The following is a 21838-nucleotide window of genomic DNA, read 5'->3' as shown; positions in this document are numbered from 1 at the left end:
GCTCTGTTCTCAGGGGACCTCCATTCCAGTAAGTAATGTTTTGATTTGCTGTGCTTTTTGTTGGTATTGCATTATTGCTACTGTTCTCATGAGACACGCAAGTAAGAATTTGCTTAGACAATGTGCACTAACTTCTCTACACATGACAATAAACATGAACTTCAATTCTGACCTGCTAATTTAGAGACCAGTTCAGTTTCATGAAGTATTTCACTTGCCCGACTCTACAATGGTGTGTTGTCAGATCCCTAAGGTGATATCAAACATAGCCGTAAGCAGAAAGGCATCCTGTGGCTCACCCAGTTAAAGCCTGGATTGCTTCCACTGAGCAAGTACAGCTTAGCTGACAGAGCGTTGTCATCTACTCAGGGGCTTTACCTTCTCAAGGAGAAGACACTGAAGTCACCATTCACCATAATGCCCTCCTTTATTTACCGAAGGGGACTATGACTTAAAAACGTCAGTGAGAAAAGCTGTCCAGATGAAAGTTAGCATCTTGAAAAATAAAAAAGCATATTTGGCATAATACTACCTTCTACTGGTAAGTTTATAAGGGACTAGATAAAGCTTTCTGCCTTATGCCTCAGTACTACTGGAGCACAATATGTTACTTCTTGCACTTACTATATTTGCAAAATGAAGTTAATAATGAAAGGGAAAGTCTAAACATTATTTCTAAAGTAAAATATTTCACCAGACTTTAGCCCCAAATCAAACTAGACTGTTGAAAACTCCTAGGAACAGCAGCATAGTGTATACCAAATTGAATTAATGACTGTTATTTCTCACATTTCCTTCAGATTGTCCATCGTTAACATGTTATTAAGTCAAATTAAGATCCGATTTTGATCCAAATATTCTTAGGAAGCATGAAGCTATTTCAAATTTATCATTTCATACAAGATTAGTGTAACAACTCTAGGCTTTTTTTAAAAAGCATTTCTATTAGAGATGTCTTTTATTGTTGGCTCAGTTTATGGCACAAAAGTATTCTTAAAATCTGTTTTTTTTTTGTAAAAGGCATCCTAAAGTTGAATAATATAGTTAATATCACTGTCATTATATGGCTAGTTTGGAGTGTTCATATCCAAACTGCATATCTTAGATAATGTGCGAGAAAATCCCAGGTAAACATTAACAACTGGTAAAATTCACATAGGCAGCGACCTGGCATGGGTTTAACTCGAGAACAGGGGATCTACGAGGCATTAGTGCCATTCACCGAGCCACATCAGATCTTCATCATATTCCATGGAAATCATGATATTTTACATTTCATGACATGGTGGAGTATAAATGATGGGGACGGTTGACCACTTGGACTGGTAGAGTTCACTTGCCTCTCCTTAATGCATGTGAAGTGATTATTTTTTGTCATGAATCAATTGAAATTAATTTATTTTTCCTCTCTTCCTTCACTATCTAGTTTTATTTCTGAAGTATACAGTACCATTTGCTTACTGTGTGTTATATTAATATCTTAACATTTATGTTTATAAATTAAGAATTAACTATACATGTATACTGTATATGCATATGTTGTGTGATGCTTTGGTGATTTAATAATAGATATTGTGTAGTTTTCTTTCAGATTTTTTATGTTGAAGATATTTCATGTTTAGGGGTTTGTACAGTGTAGTATAAAATTAAACTGACTTAAATGTTGTATGCCTCTTGTGGTGATTATTAATGTTACAGATGTCTCTCTTCTACTTGCTTCACAAAGTAACTACAATTACAATCAGGTTCTTTCAGCATACAGTATATTATGCAGTATACTTTATGACTGTATAGGACCCCAATAGTCTACTTTTTCAGGATCTAAATTTCTTATATTTTTCATAGTTATAGGCAGCATATATCACACATGTCTCCTGTTCTTATGTATTCAACAGCTCAGAGCTCACGCTGTGGACATGAATGGCAACAAAGTGGAGAATCCAATCGACCTATACATCTATGTGATAGACATGAATGACAATAGGCCGGAGTTCCTTAATCAGGTTTACAATGGATCAGTGGATGAAGGCTCAAAGCCAGGTAAACCCAAAGGTTCTGCAATAATGTGGTTACTTTTATCCAGGAAATAAGATGAGAGTTTTTTTTTTTATAAATGGCCTGCCAGTTCTGTGGACACTCCGTTATCTCCACGGTAATCCTGGCAAGGCTCTCCGATTATATGTAGTGGGCTACTGCCAACAAGATACGAAGCATATCTGTGTCCTGGCCTAAGACACATCATATGGAGCCAAAAATGTGGCATCTGTTGCAGTTCAATGTCATTGATCTGAATATGTGGATCACACTCTGGCATACTCTGTGGTGTTTTATCTAGTGCCCAGAACCTTGTCTCTGGGACTTAACCTCACTCTCTATGACCCTTTACACATTCCCTTGTGCTCTGTCCTTTATTTATAAATAATTCTGCTTAAAGATAAACCTTTCCGAATCACTTTGTAAAAAAATCAGTCAGAAAGCAGATGCCTTGTACAATATAATAACAGCTAATCACTAAAGAAGAAATGCATAGTTACTAAGTCAAGCTACAAAGACCTTCTATATTGCCTGCAGTGAACCAAGGGCAAGGATGGGCAATATCATCCTCAGAAAGGGATTATCTATTAGTCAGACCCTGGCAAATAATACAACCTGCAAGGTCATGAGACATTGAACTGTGGATAACCTGTAATGTCATGCAAAATTTATTTGTTACACAAACTTCATAATTATCACTGAGTTGCTGATGGGGCAATCAGGTGAAGGAAACCTGGGTAGAGAAGATCATTTCTTAACAGAGAGAACCAGCTGCAGTTCTGCCTTCTTCCTTTCCATTTTTGTTTTAAGCTTTCTCACTATTCTTATCAACAGCATTGCTTAAATCCTAAAGAATACATCTGGGAAAAGAAAGACATTGATCTAAACTTTTATCCTGTGGGTGTCCATAATAAACGAATCTTGACTGTCTACCTGCCACGCTTGAATTCGCTGACTGTTTGTGGTTTGATTCCAGATGTGCGTTGGAGGAAATTCCCCTGAAACCTCCTGACACTTTAAAAGCATGTTCCCTTGGCTGACGCAAGTCGCGGGATGCTCTATGCATGACGGCTGAACTCCTCTGCAGATTTCTGGCTGGCCCTACTTCTTAGATCTGTGCTGGATATGTGAGGTCTCTCAGCAGGCTTCAGAAGTGCCAATGCTGTTCTTTGAAACGGCTGTATATTTTTTGTGATTATTAAGGTCTTTGGAGCTTTAGTGAGAAATGGCACTTGGACACTTTTAGGCATTAATTAGGCCTTCCTTAGAAATCCGTTATTGGAGATTTGTTTTTCATTTGCCCTTTCTTATCTCCTAATGGCAAAATGTATATCACCTTAATGTCATGAAAGTGTGAAGTTCTGTTATGTAAGCCATTAATGCAACCAGAAAGTCATCTTGTAAGAAATACTGGGGACATTTTTCACAATTTGCAAGAAATTCTACTCCATTTGTACAAGGTACATTGAGGCATCAAATGATAGCTGCTTTCTGAGGGGCCATTCATGTTTAGATTCTGTGCTTGTTTCGTTTTCCATTTATTTTGAGGCAAAAAACAACAAACATTTATATTGCGTTTAATAGTTAATTTTATATCTATTAATTTTAAGGTATATGCTGGAGGTGCTGGAATTAGTGCTGTTGTCTCAGTGGACTCAATATGCTGAGTTTTGGAGAACCACATTTACAGTTCGTAGCATTTTGTGAATATAGTGATATTGTCACACCAGCAGGGATATCATTTTTAAGATGAACTCTGCTTTTTAACTTCCAAGGATCATGCAATTACAAAAAAAAAAAATCTTGCATTTGTGCCATATACAGTACATGTGTACAGTAGGAAATTGCAGGTCTCTGTGACTTCTGATACTTTGGAGCTCTTAATGGTAAACCACATAAGAGTTGGTATAAAATGTCCTATATGGTGATTTTCTATAGTATAGCCCCTTCCATCTACCGTCTCTATTCCAGATTTTACTCATGGCTCACCCATAGCTGTACAGCTCAGTATATAGTGGGAGGCCACTGTATTACGTAGACATCATGACAGACTGCTTAGTCTGACACAACATCATATGTGCACGCCAGGGTTTCAAACTCAGATCTTAGAGGGCTGCAGGTAGATGCAGGTTTCATTCTAGATACTTTTAAATTAGTAGCCAGTTATGGATGCTAATGGAACAAACTTAATTTGCCTTCATTTTAGTTGGCCTGGTTTTTAATATTCACAAGCCGTAATTGTTTCATTTTTTTTTATCCAGCACTTAAAAAATAATGAATTTCAGAGCAAGCCAGAAGATGATCAGAGGTCTCAAACTCAGTTCCTATAGTGCTACCATTTTCACTAAAACCAAACAAGCTATTTAATTCTGTGTTTTGTTCGTGCTCTCGCCGTGCCAGGCAAACAATGTAAAAAAAAGTTGATTCTTTTTTTTCTCATATTATTGTCTTAATTTTTTTGTGGACTAGAACATATGAATATTCCTGAAACCTTCACTTCACAGTATTTTATTGAAAAATATATTTGCAAGTTAAATGGTCATCTGTTGGTTCATGTTTCATTCCATCATTGTTTTCCCACCTTTTAGACAAAAAGAGGCAAATAAGGGATCTCCATGTTAAAAAGTAAGGCAAAAAATAAGTTTCTTTAGCTGCAGTAATTGGTTAAATATCAAAAAAGTGGCTGGAACGAATACCTGAGGTGCTCAACAATCTGAATTTGACAGCCCAAGTGCAGACAGTGCCATCTAAAAAGCATGTAGGCAGGTGTCGGTGGGTCATGTGTATGCAGAGGTCAGAATAAGAATGGCCAAGTCTAACAGCTTGTAACGCCTTTGACACTACATAGTAGTAACTAAAAGACATGCTTACATGAAGGCTAGGAACAGCAATGCTTCTGAGCTTTATATAATTGTTAGGTTAAATACAGGCTCTATTTTGAAACTGTAAAAATGACTGGTGACTGTTGTGGCATAAATATGTACTTGGTACACTGGCAAAGGACTGTTTCTAGCCTTGTGCCCAAGGCTTCCACTGTAGGCTCCAGCCCCCGTAACCCCACAGGTCAGTAAGTCTAACATGTATTATTAATGGAAGGAATTATTAAGGAGAAGACTGAGCAGCACATGGCAAGAACAGGAGCTTTAGGGAGCAGTCAGCATGGTTTTAGATGAGGGAAGGTCAGGTTTTACTAAAATGCAGAAATTCTATGAGGTAGCAACAAAATGATTCAATAGTGCCTATTATTGTATTTATCTTGATTTTCAGAAGGTATTTGATAAGGTCTCACATGAGAGGCTTCACATCAAACTAAAAGAAGTGGAAATTCAGGATGTAATGTTTAGCTGGATGCAAAACTGGCTAAAACGTAGGAAGCAGAGGGATATGATTTAAGGAGCATATCTGAAATTGATGTGATGTTAAGAATTGGATTCCGTCAGGGGTCAGAGTTAGGAACGCTGCTATTTTAAATATATATAAATGATTTGGATAGGAATATACATAACAAGGGCGGCATGGTGGCGCTGCTGCCTCGCAGTTAGTAGACCCGGGTTCGCATCCCAGGTCCTCCCTGCATGGAGTTTGCATGTTCTCCCCGTGTCTGCGTGGGTTTCCTCTGTGCGCTCTGGTTTCCTCCCACAGTCCAAAGACATGCAGGCTAGGTGGATTGGCGATTCTAAATTGGCCCTAGTGTGTGCTTGGTGTGTGGGTGTGTTGGTGTGTGTCCTGCGGTGGGTTGGCACCCTGCCCAGGATTGGTTCCTGCCTTGTGCCCTGTGTTGGCTGGGATTGGCTCCAGCAGACCCCCAGGTTGAAAAATGGATGGATGGATATACATAACAAGCTGATTAAGTCGGAAGATGATATATGCTACTTGGATTGATGGATAATCTAGAATGTGTTGAATCATTACAGAGGGACTTGGACAGCATACAAGCTTAGGAAGATTTGTGGCAGATTAAATTTAATGTAAATAACTGGAAAGTGTTACCCGTAGGAAGCAAAAGTGTTAGTTTTGAATACACAGTGTGAGGTCTGAAACTTGAAAATACCCATTATTAGAAGGACTTGGAAGTCTCCATCAAATTCCAGATAGTGTTCAAAAGCCATTAGGAATGTGAACAGATTGTTAGGTGACATAGAAATGAAGTGTATTGTGTAAGACAAAGGTGGTTATTCTTAAGCTCTAGAATGCACCAGTGAGGCATCATCTGGAGTACCGTGTGCAGCACTGAAGAAGAATGGCACGTATGACTTATGAGAAAAGATTGTCGAAGTTGAACCTTTTCAGTTTAAGCAAGTGGAGAATGAGAAGTGACATGATTGAAGTGGTCGAAAATTATCAATGAACAGTGTGTTGAGGTGGTTACTTCAAAATAAGTCCAACAAGAAAATGGGGGCACAGTTGGAAACTTGTTAAGGGTAATATTCTCAGTAATATTAGGATTTTTTTTCACACAGAGAACCATAGACACATTGAATAAGTTACCAAATAGTGTGGTGAAGAATAAAACTCTAGGAATGTTTAGTTGGATAGAATTGGTGATCTTTGTTTGGCTGAACAGTCTGTTTTAACTCTGAACTGGATTGAACATGTGAAAAAAAGCTCTGAATATGTTTAATGGCACCTTATATAAAAAAAAGAACAATGGAGCCATTTGCTATACTGAATATAGAGTCTCCTCAAATTGTCTAGAGTGAGAGACAGATTTCAGTTCTACCCAGAATATTTTGTCATTCATTTTTGATGGGTTAAATGACAGACATTCAACAAGCATCTTATAGAAGTGGAAATAAGAAAGTAAAATAATAATAGATGCTGGAACAAAGCAGACAACTGTTCAATGAAAGGAAATTGTGATTTAAAGTTGAAATTAGAAAAATACAGCAAAGCCAGAGAAAAAAGCAATCAAAATAAACATATCACGGTTGAAATCTACGGAAAGTGGAAATGAAGCAAGTTATTGATTTTTCTGAAACTTAACAGCACATTGTCATTTCTCATGTTGCACCCCAGGCATAATTTACTACAAATTGCACTTTTTTTGGACATTTTAGTAAATTGTGTATCATGTTAAAATATTAACATGGTGCCCATGTTAATGTAATATAAACTTATTCCAAGAACGTATATTAAGTCTCACTGAAAAACATTGTCAAAAATGGCCTAAATAATTTCCTCAAATGTTAAAGTGTATGTCGGAAATTAATAACAACAATATTTATTTATAAAGTGCATTTTCATGCAACAGTGTAGCTCAAAGTAGTTTATAAGATCACAAAGAGAAAGTTACAAGAAAAGAAAAACAAGATTAGGCCAAAATATTAAAGACTAAGTAACAACAAAACAAGGTAAAGTCAGATGGCTGGGAGGCTGGAAAAAAATCTGTAGGGGTTCCAAGACCAAAAGATGGCCCAGCCTCCATTGGGCATTCTACCTAATATATATGTTCCTAAATCAAACCACTTAGTATTTGTGCTTCACTTGATAGGATTTGATGAAATTGATCTCATGGATAGCTGAGACACCCACCTTCATTCCATCATGTCAGGGGGCTGTATGGTGCTTTGATCAGTTGGTGGTTGCACAGATCACCACCTCAGAAGAACCAGAAAAGACAGCTGAGAATAATGGGGATTAGTAGAGGATGTGGATCCCTGAAGAATAAGATAATTCTATACCCATACAATCTATTAGGAATACAACTAAAATGTAGCTATGAAAAAGCCATATTAAAATAATGGGGTTTTAGCAGTTTTTTTAAAAAGTTCCAGATTTTAGGTGCATAATAGCAAAAGTCTACCTCACCACTACTTTTAAGCTTTGCTCTTGGAGTTAAAAGTAGACATTCATTTGAAGATCTAAGATTACGATTTGGAAGGTAAGGTGAGAGGAATTCCAAAATGGAGCAAGATTATTTAAGGCTTTATAAACCATTAGTAGTATTTTATGGTATTTTATAGTTAATTCTGAAAGACAAAGGTAACCATTATAATGACACTACAACTGGTGAGATATGCTCCAATTGCCTTTTTCTAGTTAAGATTCTGACTGCTGCATTCTGCAGTAATTGCAACCGATTGATGTCTTTCTTAGGTAGTCCTTTCAGGAGTGCATTACAGTAATATAGTTGACTAAAAACTAAAGCTTGAATTAATTTTTCAGCGTCTTATGAAGTTATTAAAGGTCTAACTTGTGGAAAAATGCAGTCCTTGTAATCTGGTTAATAGTTAATTTAAATTTTAATAATTATCCCTAAATTCTGGACTTACTACTGTACTTTTTAAACTTTAGGGATCAAGTTTATTTCTAATGCTCTCACTATATCTATATTTGACAATCACTAAGACTTCAGTTTTTTTCTTATTTAGTTTGAGAAAGTTACTACTCGTCCATTCAGAAATACTGCTAAGACATTGGATCAGAAAGCCAAGAGCATCAAGGTCATCAGGTGTTATCTATACTAATAAAATGCAAAGCTCTCACTGACTGACTGACTCATCACTAATTCTCCAACTTCCCGTGTAGGTAGAAAGCTGAAATTTGGCCGGCTCATTCCTTACAGCTCCCTTACAAAAGTTGGGCAGGTTTCATTCTGAAATTCTACACGTAACGGTCATAACGGTCAACAGCGTCCTCCATGTTGAACTTTCTTATTTATGGCCCCATCTTCACGAAATTTGGTAGGTGGCTTTCCTGCACTAACCAAAACCAATGTACATACTTATTTCTGTGGTATGACACCACTGTCAGCCGCCATATTGACCTTTCCAACGTCACTAATTCTCCAACTTCCCGTGTAGGTAGAAGGCTGAAATTTGGCAGGCTCATTCCTTACAGCTTACTTACAAAAGTTAAGCAGGTTTCATTTCGAAATTCTAAGCGTTACGGTCATAACGGTCGACAACATCCACCATGTTGAACTTTCTGATTTATGGCCCCATCTTCACGAAATTTGGTAGGCGGCTTCCCTGCACTAACCGAAACCAATGTACGTACTTATTTCGGTGGTATGACGCCACTATCGGCCGCCATATTGAACTTTCCAATGGTCTTTGTTACTTATGGTCCCATCTTCAAGAAATTTGGTACGCGGGTTCCCAACGCTAACTCAATCCTACTTATATACATATATACGTCCATATCCTGCAGCTCAGTCAACGTGTGAGGCAGCGTTGGGTCCCCCATCCCAACGCCTCCCACATTGTTGGCTACCTGCATATATAAGGCCGTCCGTCACTCCGGTCTCTACATTCCCTTCCTTGCTTTGTCACGGGATTCACGTCTCCCTGCTGATAACTACAGCCTTTTTATTTAATCCACGGCTTCTCCGCTGTTTTATTGTTTGTTTATTACGATTATAGTTATTGTGTAGGTATTTCAGGCTTACTTTACATTGTTCAGGTACCCATTTCCTTTATTGTTCCAACCGTATCCCTATTAACATGTCTATCAAGGTGATCACCATCGGTTAAAGAACTGTCACTTACCGAGTGGTTTCCATGCCCAGAGATGGCACCTACCTTTTCCATTCTCTTTGTTACATATTGTACAGCCATATCAGGCTCACTCTTGATATCCGGAGGAACATTGTGTCTTATGTATTGAATAACTGGGACAGGTTCAAGGTGTGGACTGATGACGGTACAGGAGATAATTATACTACACAGGAGCACTATAAGAGTGAAATGCTTAAGCCCTTCACCTATGGTTCTGCATGTGAGTAAATTGTTCGGTTGTCGCTTTCAAGTGTACCGAAATGGCCAAATATTTTACACCTTTCGACAACCACCAATGCCTCTTAAACATCTTAGATTGACAGGTGACGATTTCAATAGTGGACACTTTGATGTTTATGAATGTTTAAACTCTCAAAAGCTGGATGTGAAGTTATCAATGAAACCGGTTGTATACTTACAATGCTTGACAGATGCCGAATGTCACTTCAACACAAGTCCTATAAATACTGTCGTAATTGAAACAAACCATGAAACTCAAACCGATTATGACAGCAGCAATCCAAGCTGTGAGATTTGAGACAAGATTACTGTTCACATGGCCAACTGTACGTTGCATGCTCAAGAGTAAGCTCAGCGCACAGCTTGGTCATATTACAACCGGAGGGCCGAACTGACAGTGTGGTATACAAAAAGATCCTTAACAAATAATTATTGGTATATTTTCCCTCAGTTTAAAAAGGTTTAATTTTCTTCTTAATAAAAATTTTAAGGCAGTACTTCGCCGCTGCGAAGCACGGGCATTTTGCTAGTCGATAAATAAAGCTGTGTGTCATCTGCTTAGCTGTGGTATCTCATCTTGTGTTTAGAAATAATCTAAAGTAATGGAAGTATATAGATTGAAAAAAAATAGTGGATCCAGAATAGATCCTTGTGGTACGCCATATACAACATCAATTGGACTCTGAATTGCAATCACCACAACTAACGAAGAATTTTCTACCTATTAATTAAGACTTAAGCCAATTTAAGACACTGTTGAAGAGGCCCACCCATTATCTGTGGTAATTTATAAGAATACTGTGCTCTATGGTGTCAAATGCTGCTCTCAAGTCTAAGAGAACAAGAACAGATATACGGCCTCTTTATGCATTAACCCATAAATCATTTACTACTTTAACCTGTGCAGTTTTTGTACTATGGTTTGTTCTAAAATGTAACTGAAACATGTTAAGAATATAAAGCTTATAAAGCTTGATTTACTAAGGATATAAATTATAGCAAAGATGGATGATGCTGTAATAATAAGAGCCTACCAGACAGAACTACTGTCCCATGTTCATTTTCTTCTTCCTTATGATTTTGTGTTTCAAACTGCCAATAGGGTAAACAATTCAACTGGGAAAAAATAAACTTCTACCTCCATGTGGGGCAACCTCAATGTAGAAAGTGGACCTCAGGCGATGAACGTTAAAGATACCGTTAAAGATACTGCAAACAATGTTTCCCAGTGGGACTCAGAGGCTACATCTCACATATTTGTTTAAACTATGAAAAGAGGATCTTTTATAGCACATTTACTTGGCAAAAGACCTATCTACACTCATCCATGAAGCAAAGCTGCTTGGAAAAGAATCTCCAGTGCTGTGATCTGCAGCCTCCTCATAAACATACATTTCAGACAAATCCCTGTTGTAAATTTCTTCCTGTCTTTCAAATCTATTTTTAAACCTAAAAGTGTATTTGTGTAAAATTCCATATCAATGTAGACATACTGTATATGGCAGGAAAATATATTCATAAAGGAGATGAGGTGATAGCCACCTTTCTACAATTCTTTCTAAAAAATATAAATTGTACCAGTACAGGGATTATTGTTTGACCCTCAGCTAAGTCACTATCTGTGTGGGATTTGCATTTGCTTCCTATGTCCACATGGATTTCCAGGTTTCCTTCAGTGAATGCAGTATTTTTCCTACATGTCAGAGTCATGCTAGGATGTATGAATGAGAAGAAGTGTGTCATGTTGCTCCATTTTTGGTTAAATTCCCATTTTGAGACAAATGTCTATCAGAATACAGGATTTTTGTGTCTCAGACTCCTAATGACTTCTAATGGATGGAGTGATAGATGCAGTGCATATAAATATCCATCCATCCATCCATTCTCTTCCGCTTATCCGAGGTCGGGTCGCGGGGGCAGCAGCTTAAGCAGAGAGGCCCAGACTTCCCTCTCCCGGCCACTTCTTCCAGCTCTTCGGAGAATCCCAAAGGCGTTCCCAGGCCAGCCGGAGACATAGTCCCTCCAGCGTGTCCTGGGTCTTCCCGGGGCCTCCTCCCGGTTGGGCGTGCCGGAACACCTCACCAGGGAGGCGTCCAGGAGGCATCCTGATCAGATGCCCGAGCCACCTCATCTGACTCCTCTTGATGCGGAGGAGCAGCGGCTCTACTCTGAGCCCCTCCCGGATGACTGAGCTTCTCACCCTATCTTTAAGGGAAAGCCCAGACACCCTGCGGAGGAAACTCATTTCAGCCGCTTGTATTCGCGATCTCGTTCTTTCGGTCACTACCCATAGCTCATGACCATAGGTGAGGGTAGGAGCGTAGATCGACTGGTAAATTGAGAGCTTTGCCTTACGGCTCAGCTCCTTTTTCACCACGACAGACCGATGCAGAGCCCGCATCACTGCGGATGCCGCACCGATCCGCCTGTCGATCTCACGCTCCATTCTTCCCTCACTCGTGAACAAGACCCCGAGATACTTGAACTCCTCCACTTTGGGCAGGATCTCTCCCCCAACCCTGAGAGGGCACTCCACCCTTTTCCGGCTGAGGACCATGCTCTCGGATTTGGAGGTGCTGATTCTCATCCCAGCCGCTTCACACTCAGCTGCGAACCGATCCAGAGAGCTGAAGATCACGGCCTGATGAAGCAAACAGGACAACATCATCTGCAAAAGCAGTGACCCAATCCTGAGTCCACCAAACCGGACCCCTTCAACACCCTGGCTGCGCCTAGAAATTCTGTCCATAAAAGTTATGAACAGAATGGTGACAAAGGGCAGCCCTGGCGAGTCCAACTCTCACTGGAAGCGGGCTCGACTTACTGCGGCAATGCGGACCAAGCTCTGACACGGTTGTACAGAGACCGAACAGCTCTTATCAGGGGTCCGGTACCCCATACTCCCGAGCACCCCCACAGGATTCCCGAGGGACACGGTCGAATGCCTTTTCCAAGTCCACAAAACACATGTAGACCGGTCGGGCAAACTCCCATGCACCCTCAGGACTCTGCTAAGGGTGAAGAGCTGGTCCACTGTTCGCGACCAGGGCGAAAACCACACTGTTCCTCCTGAATCCGAGGTTCGACTATCCGACGGACCCTCCTCTCCAGAACCCCGAATAGACTTTTCCAGGGAGGCTGAGGAGTGTGATCCCTCTATAGTTGGAACACACCCTCCGGTCCCCTTTTAAAGAGGGGACCACCACCCGGTCTGCCAATCCAGAGGCACTGTCCCGATGTCCATGCGATGTTGCAGAGGCGTGTCAACCAAGACAGTCCTACAACATCCAGAGCCTTAAGGAACTCGGGTATCTCATCCACCCGGGGCCCTGCCACCAAGGAGTTTTTGACCACCTCGGTGACTTCAGTCCCAGAGATGGGAGAGCCCACCTCAGAGTCCCCAGGCTCTGCTTCCTCGTGGAAGGCATGTTAGTGGGATTGAGGAGGTCTTGAAGTACTCCTCCCACCGACCCTAGCGTCGAAGTGAGGTCAGCAGCGCACCATCCCCACCATATACGGTGTTGACACTGCACTGCTTCCCCTCCTGAGGCGCGGACGGTGGACCAGAATCTCCTCGAAGCCGTCCAAAGTGTTCTCCATGGCCTCTCCAAACTCCTCCCATGCCCGAGTTTTGCCTCAGCAACAACGAAGCGCGTTCGCTTGGCCTGCGGTACCTATCAGCTGCCTCCAGAGACCCACAGGACAAAAAGTCCTATAGGACTCCTTCTTCAGCTTGACGGCATCCCTCACGCGGTGTCCACCAACGGGTTGGGGATTGCCGCCACGACAGGCACCGACCACCTTGCGGCCACAGCTCCGGTCAGCCGCCTCAACAATAGAGGCACGGAACATGGCCCATTGGACTCAATGTCCCCACCTCCCTCGGGGCGTGGTTGAAGTTCTGCGGAGGTGGGAGTTGAAGCTACTTCTGACAGGGGACTCTGCCAGCCGTTCCCAGCAGACCCTCACAACACGTTTGGGCCTACCAGGTCTGACCGGCATCTTCCCCCACCATCGAAGCCAACTCACCACCAGGTGGTGATCAGTTGACAGCTCCGCCCCTCTCTTCACCCAAGTGTCCAAGACATATGGCGCAAGTCCGGCGACACGACCACAAAGTCGATCATCGACCTGAGGCCTAGGGTGTCCTGGTGCCAAGTGCACATATGAACACCCTTATGCTTGAACATGGTGTTCGTTATGGACAATCCGTGGCGAGCACAGAAGTCCAATAACAAAACACCGCTCGGGTTCAGATCGGGGCCATTCCTCCCAATCACGCCCTTCCAGGTCTCACTGTCATTGCCCCGTGAGCATTGAAGTCTCCCAGCAAAACGAGGGAATTCCCAGAAGGTATGCCCTCTAGCAACCCCTCCAGAGACTCCAAAAAGGGTGGATACTCCAAACTGCTGTTCGGGCGCATACGCACAAACAACAGTCAGGACCCTTCCCCACCCGCAGGCGGAGGGAGGCCACCCTCTCGTCCACGGGGTAAACCCCAATGCACAGGCTCCAGTGGGGGCAATAAGTATGCCCACACCTGCTCGGCGCCTCTCACCGGGGCAACTCCAGAGTGGTAGAGAGTCCAGCCCCTCTCAAGGAGATTGGTTCCAGAGTCCAAGCTGTGCGTCGAGGTGAGTCCGACTATATCTAGCGGAACCTCTGACCTCGCGCACTAGCTCAGGCTCCTTCCCCTTCAGAGAGGTGACATTCCACGTCCCAAGAGCCAGTTTCTGTAGCCGAGGATCAGACCGCCAAGGTCCCGCCGCCACCACCCAACTCACATTGCACCCAACCTCCTTGGCCCCTCCCATAGGTGGTGAGCCCATGGGGAGGAGGACCCACGTTACCTCTTGGGCTGTGCCCGCCGAGCCCATGGGTGCAGGCCCGGCCACCAGGCGCTCGCCATCGAGCCCCACCTCCAGGCCTGGCTCCAGAGGGGGCCCCGGTGACCAGCGTCGGGCAAGGGAAAGCGTCGTCCAAGTTTTTATTTTCATTGGAGGTTTATTGAACCGCTCTTTGTCTCATCCCTCACCTAGGACCAGTTTGCCTTGGGTGGCCCTACCAGGGGCATAAAGCCCCGGACAACATAGCTCCTAGGATCATTGGGACACGCAAACCCCTCCACCACGATAAGGTGACGGTTCAAGGAGGAGATATATAAATATACTGTTTAAAATAACAGTAGATACATTTCTTATGGTGTCCTACATACAGTATGCTACATCGGATGGAAATAGGAGGGAGCCCCAAAGCAAGAAAGAAAAAATGAAAGAGAGAAATATGTGTGATTTTCTTAGGTTCTCAGAAGGCAACCAACTCAGCATGGAATATCTGACTCTGTTTAAGAGAGAGTGAGGCTAAGGATGAAGATCTGGAATGAATTCAGGATTTCTGTATTTTCAGTTTGGACATCCTGTGTTTATTCTCCCCTTCCCTTGTGTCATATATTTAATGAAGGGAGGAGTTCCTATGCTATTCTGAGCAAGAAAGGCTTCTAGGATGACCCCTAAATACATGATGTGGCATAACGTAACATAACCTTCTCCAGATCTGATAAACCTGTTCTGGATTGCAGTGGACGGGAGCCTACCCTGGCAACATTTGACACAAGGCAAGAGCCAACCTTGGACTGGAAACCACACATACCTACACTCACATTGGGGAAAGTTAGAATTGGCAATTAACCTAACATGCGTATTTTTGAAATGTAGGTGGAGATCCATAGTACTTACGGGAAATCCACAAAGCTCCAGTGATATGATTATACATGCATTTTCATTGCTGATTTAGTTTTACAGTCATCAGTAATTTTGTGGATGTACTGTATAATTAATCTTTTTTGGCTCACAGGAACATATCTACACTACCATCTACAAAAATGCTGCCTAAGTGTGGTAAGAGTTTAACGTAATAAATGTAGTAAGCTGGTGTTTGACAAGCATCCAGTATACTCTAGGAATGTTATTTACTATTGTGATAATAATATTAATATTTATTTTACCTTCTTTTTCATTCAAATGAGGCTCTTACTGTGAATATTCATATCCTATGGAACAAACACTCCTTTTCTATTGATGTCACTCATTAAATTATCATACTGTAACTGTAAACAGTGTATATTAATTTGTGCATCTCAATAAAACTTCCAACACCACTATTCTAGTGCATCTGTCAGCACTGAAAAAGAGAAAATGATGCTTTCTCCGTGTGTTGCAAATTACACTATTTCATTAGAAATAAAATTAATACATTTGTAATTTCAACCAATTTATTCATTTTATTCATCATGAATAAAATATACAAGAGTATTCCAGAAAAAACAGTGCAAATAAAAGTGTTCCAGGTTATTCAGAAGCAGTTAGTCATCTCTCTCTGCCTCTGACAGTTTTTTTTATTTTTTAGGTTCACTATGGTTAGTTGGTTGACCCCCTTAAAGGAGGTATAGGAGCCATATTTTTTACAGCTGGATGCCCTTCCTGAGGCCTGCATGTCTTAGTTACCTTTTTCAGATGCAACTGGGACAGTATTTTTAACCCAGATCACAAGGGTACAGGCAGTACTAGAGGATAAAAATGAATTAACTACTTGGGTGTCGTCTCAAAAAGGAACCTCCTCTCAGACTCAGTAAGCAAAATCATGAAGATAAGAATTTGGCTTTTTAAATATTGAGGTTGGAAAGTAGGCAGAATTATAGGAAAAGGTTTTTAGAAGGAAATATAAACAGTATTATCTTCTCTAATAAAAACAAATTGAGCAGGTACCGTATGTGGCATATACAGTACTTATTTTTTAAATTTAATGAAATGCATTACCATAAGTTCTGAAGTTCATAAATGTTTTCTTACTTTAAGAAATATCAATGAGTGAGTTTGTTAACAGTTTTCAATTTAAATTGTTACATAACATAACATTTCAAACCTGCTTAATCTACTTTAGGATTATAGGGGCAACACCATGCCCAAGGCAGAAAACGTTCATGTACAGGGTTCTAGTCGATCACAAACACACAGACTCACACTCATGCCTGGCCAGTTTACAGTTGCCGTTTGGCTTCACCTATATGCCTGTACCGATGTGGGAGCAAAACCAGAGTACCTAGGGTAAAATCCATGAGACACATGGAGAATATACAAATTTCATAAAATCCTGGAGCTAGGATTTAAATCCAGGCTCCATAAGGCACCAGAGCTAGCCATTGTGCTGCCCTAGTGTAATCTTGACAAACACTAATATCAAATGCAATCTTATGATCTGTAAGGTCACACTGGTAATTGAATGCCAAAAACCCAGTGCACAAACTTAAAATGTATTTTGCATTGTAAAGACAGTCCAAGTTATGTACATCTATACCGATTAGCCACAACATTAAATTTGTGTTTTGAAAGTTCATTTTGACTTTCTCTTCATAGTGTGATTTTTTTAGAGCATAAGTTTGTATTTGCTGAGGCTTCATAAAATCCTGAAAAGTAAATATAATCAGGTTAAAATCCACATTATTTTTATGTGATTAATCCTTCCCCATGTAAGAAAAGGTCTGTGAATTTTAGGTTAACTGTTCATTAGGGCTGTCCTATTTATAATTCTAATAATAATCTCATCTAACTGATGTATAACAGCATGTGTTTGGTCTCCTTATTAACGTGTAGCTGATCTGATTTATTTGGAAGGCAGTGTGGCTCATATGTTTGACTTTAGTCCAATGTTAATAGAAGGCTGTCAGTTGTTTCATTGACTAAGTGCCATAAAATGATTAAAACCAATATGTTAACAATATTACAGGCAAAAAATAACCATTAGCCCTTGTTCTCTGACTCAAAAAACCTACAGTGTTTGGCTGAGTGAGTCATATGACACCTCTAAAATTTGCCATCTACAACTATGTGTGGAGTCAATATGTCTTATCAGTCTTCTCCATACAGCTGGTCCCGTACATCCTCCCCAGGCATGCCCTTTTTTAAAAAAATCATCTTTTACGTTATGCGTCTACTTCTGCTTTAGACGCCTTTGCTTTTTCTTCCCCTCTACTTCCATTTTCATTGCTCTTTTTCCCACGTTTTCTTGATCTCTCCTTATCAAATGTCCAAACATTCTTAGATATTTCTCCCAGTTTTGTTGAACCTCTGATTTTCTCATTTTTTATTCTGTGATGTTTTGTAAATCCATACATATGTCTTAGCATTCTCATTTCTACCACATCTAACTTCTTCTCCTGTGCTCCTTTTACTGGCCGTGTCTTAGCTCCATATATCATTCCTTGTCTTACCAATGTTGTAAAAACCTTATCTTTAACCTTCATCTTAATTCTTCAATCACACAATCATTCTGATATCCTCATCTACTTGTTCCATCTACAATGCACGCTATAGATAATCTCTACATCTTATTCTCCATCATGGGCTACCACAGATCCTACATATTTAAACTTATCTATTCTTATCCTAACATCTGAATACTGATCATCATTAACACTAGAATTACCAAAGCCTACGAAAAAACCCGTAAATCCGGCCCACCTTAAATCCCTCCGTACCTCTCCGTCAGTATCTTTTGTCTTGTAAATATGCCAATCAAGACAAGCAGCAAGCAGCCTACTATTCCATCCCCCCACCCGCATAATGGGCACAAAGTTCTTCCAGTTCAAACCTTGATTATCTGGGTGTCTGGTACCTAAAGTTGTATAAGGAAATAATAGATTGTTATTTGGAATACATGCATTTCATGTGTGTTCTGTTTCTACAATAATCTGTGTAAACACATAGTTAAAACAGAAATGTTTTTCATATTTTAGTAATAAATGACAAAATGTAGATATAAACAATTGTGACAGACGGCTGGGGAGTCTGTGCAGCAAGGATGCCTGGAAGGTAGAAGGACTGGGAGAGAACCAATACCTCCCCCGGGACACGAGAGGGCAACTGCCCAGGTTCGCATGTGGGCCACACGTTCAGAGCTGGGAAGCTCCACCCGGTTGGGGCACGTGGCCACCACCAGGGTCTGCCCAGACATTCCAGGAGACGTGGTCTTCCGCCACAACAGGGAGTGCTGCTATACAGGAGGCAGATTCATCCGGTGTGCTTCTGGGTGCTCATGTAGCACTTCCACCACACCTGAAAGTGCTGCAGGAAGATCATCAGGATCAAAGCCGCACTGACAAAAAACACAGACATAGGTATATATGATATTTGGAATTATTAATTTTATGACCTGTATTGTACATTTCGGAAAACATTGTGGTACTGATGCAACATTATTCATATTATTCACATTCATTTGCCTACCATCTTGCGGTTGTAATCAGTGACTGCATGTTTTTTTTTTCCGATTTTGCCCAGTCTCCACATTTTGGTGCATGGTGGTGTTTCTTTTGTACTCCAGGATATGCAGAGGGCAGAACAGTACAGAGATGTCAGTTCCGCGCTATATGCAATCATTAGATTCAAATGTTAACAGTTCCTACACACCCAAGGACCATCTTTCTTAGGTTTCCAACATATGTACCTGTTGCAATGTATACACTTCTCTCTGTGCTGTAGTTCCTATTACACTGAAGAGGCTGACACTGACTTAGGCCTTGTTCACACGGGCGTTAAGTTTTTGGATAAACAAACTTGCTCTGAACGTCCTAGACGTTTATGTTGCATTTTGTGGTGGCGATCGATTGACTTCTACACCGCCGTTCGTTTGTCTCTGTCTAACGCCAGCCTGCAGCCCAAATTGTAGTTTGTGTGTTAACCTGTGGAGGCAGTGTCGGAAACTGGATATGAAAGCCCTTGTCGTTTTATTTGAGGTGCCTCCTTTCAATATGGACCATTTTGCTATGTTAGATATTAATCTTCTTGTTTTAAAAATACTTGTAACACGGCGACGTAGGGAGAGAAAAAATCGCCGCCGCTACTGGGTTCATCCTCTGACTGCACAACGTCGGGTTAAAGGAAGTTTTTTTGTGCTTTATGAAGAAATGCGAAAATTTCCGCGCAAGTTTTTTTCTAATTACTGTCGGATGTCGGTTTCCACTTTTGATTGTATGCTGCAGCTGGTGCAATGCCACATTGTACGCTGATCAACCAATATGCGACTTGGTGTTAGCCCCGAAGAGAGACTACTTGTCACTTTGAGGTAAGGAAACAGTAGTCGAGTGTGCGCTTACACCGGTGTTATGCACTGAAATGCCCCCCAATCCCCCCGGCTCCTCCAAAGCGTAAAATAAACGCGCAGAAAACGAACTAGAAGCGGTTTCCTTGCGTTTGTTGGGTTTTGAACGCCAAGAAAAAGCTGCATGCAATGTTTTTTTGATGCCGTATAAACGCGCAGCCGGACAAACGCACGTCACCAAAGCTCGTGTGAACACTCTCATTGACTCCTACGTGTAGAAAACACTCGGCGCTTGATCCACGCTCACCGGACGCTACGAACGCAAAAAAAACGCCCGATTTTAACGCCCGTGTGAACAAGGCCTAAGTTTGCTTTCCTGGGGGAAGCGTCTGTCTTGGAACAGAAGCTTGTCGATGTTGCATCCTCCTTTTCTTTTTCCATCGCCTTTTCTTGTAAGAAGTGACAACGAAGTTCCACTGCAAGGTGAGCCATGAACACTCTTCTTTTCTCAGTGGACCCCGTGCATGCCTTGCACAGTAGTACATGTGTGTTGATCACCGCCAGGTCAAGCTTGTTATAGCACAAGCAACTGGCCACCCACGTGCTCCTGCTCGCTCTGAATAAGTTCACACCTTCTGGTGCACAATGTCAGCGCAACACTGGGGGTAAAAAAGAAAGAGACAAGTATATGTAACATTTTGAAGAAATCATTTTATGACCTGAATAGTACCAATCAGAAAACATTGTCGCACTAATGCAATATTACTTGAAAACAAACAGACCGTGTGTAAATTTATACTGGCTATGTCAGTTAGGGTCAGATCATGGGGGGTTTCGTGATCTTGACTGAGAGAATAAAGTGATAAAAGCTAACTTTTACAAGTACCATAACTTTACACCCAATGTCACATATATTTGTCACTTTCTTTTTTTTCTTCGGTGCTGCGTTAACATCATGCACATCATGTGCATCTTCCAAATCAATAAATACTTTATGCAAGCCTTTCTGTTTGTCTCAATGCTTCTCTATGAGCTGTCTCAATACAATTACTTTTATCTCCAATGCCTGGCCTAAAACCAAACTGCTGCTTCCCTATGGTGGTCTCGTCCCTAAACCTTCTCTTAATTACCCTTTTCCAGATTTTTGTCATGTGTGACATCAGCTTTATCCATCTATAAATTCCACAAACCTGGATATCTCTCTTCTGCATATAAATGGACACAACCACACTGTTCCTCCCCTCCTCTGGTATTTTCTTCTGTTCATAGATCTTCTGCATTAAATCCCACAACACATCTGCTCCGACTTCCCATCAACTTTCCACACTTCTACTGGTATTGCATGTGGTCCAGTTGCCTTTTCATTTTTATTCTTTGCAGTGCCTCATATACTTCTTCCCTGCTTATTCTTGGTGCTAGCCCTTAATTTGGGACTACTTCCCCAGATACTACTGTTGGATTTTCTTCATCAACAGCTTTTTAAAGTACCCAAATCAAAATCAAATCCCAAATATCACTTAAGAAAATTACATTTACGTCAGATTTGCACAAATTGCAGTCACAATGCTGAGCCCAATAAAGACTGATTTGGCTGAAAGTTGTAAAGTTGACTGTCTTCTGTGTAGCCTCTTGCTGAGCCTCGTTTCAACAGCTGACTTTAAAACAGATTCAATCAAGTGCCAGCAGTCATTTGTACTTTGTGAACTTCTGGAATAAGGTTCGATGTATTATGTTGGAAGTGACAAGACCTTTAAGCGAGGATTAGTTCAAATGTTGCTCCTATACTAATATCAGAATTGCAAGTTTGCTTTGTTATATCCTGTTGTACTGGCATTTTGAATGTGTATTTAACTGGGTACTAAGTATAGAATGATTTTCCACTCTTTAATCCATTGAAACAACTTAATTGCACCTACAGGTTTGTTCTGTGACCCTGCGGAAGGTTATATAAAAAGTGTAATTACATTGAG

At 41.1% G+C, this 21838-nt stretch overlaps 1 protein-coding gene across 1 annotated transcript in view; it reads left to right on the top strand.

The window, feature by feature from the left end:
* The window catches only part of cdh4 (cadherin 4, type 1, R-cadherin (retinal)), a 1132965-nt gene that overhangs the window by 930444 nt on the left and 180683 nt on the right, over positions 1-21838 (top strand). Inside the window, exon 7 of the mRNA XM_039735522.1 lies at positions 1896-2040. Coding sequence (XP_039591456.1) covers positions 1896-2040 — 145 coding nt within the window. The remainder of the gene's footprint in view (positions 1-1895; positions 2041-21838) is intronic.

The sequence above is a fragment of the Polypterus senegalus genome, chromosome 14 (genome assembly GCF_016835505.1).
Source record: "Polypterus senegalus isolate Bchr_013 chromosome 14, ASM1683550v1, whole genome shotgun sequence".
NCBI classification, from domain to species: Eukaryota; Metazoa; Chordata; class Cladistia; order Polypteriformes; family Polypteridae; genus Polypterus; species Polypterus senegalus.
The sequence above is the reverse complement of the archived record's forward strand: the minus strand, read 5'-3'. Positions and strand labels throughout refer to the sequence as shown.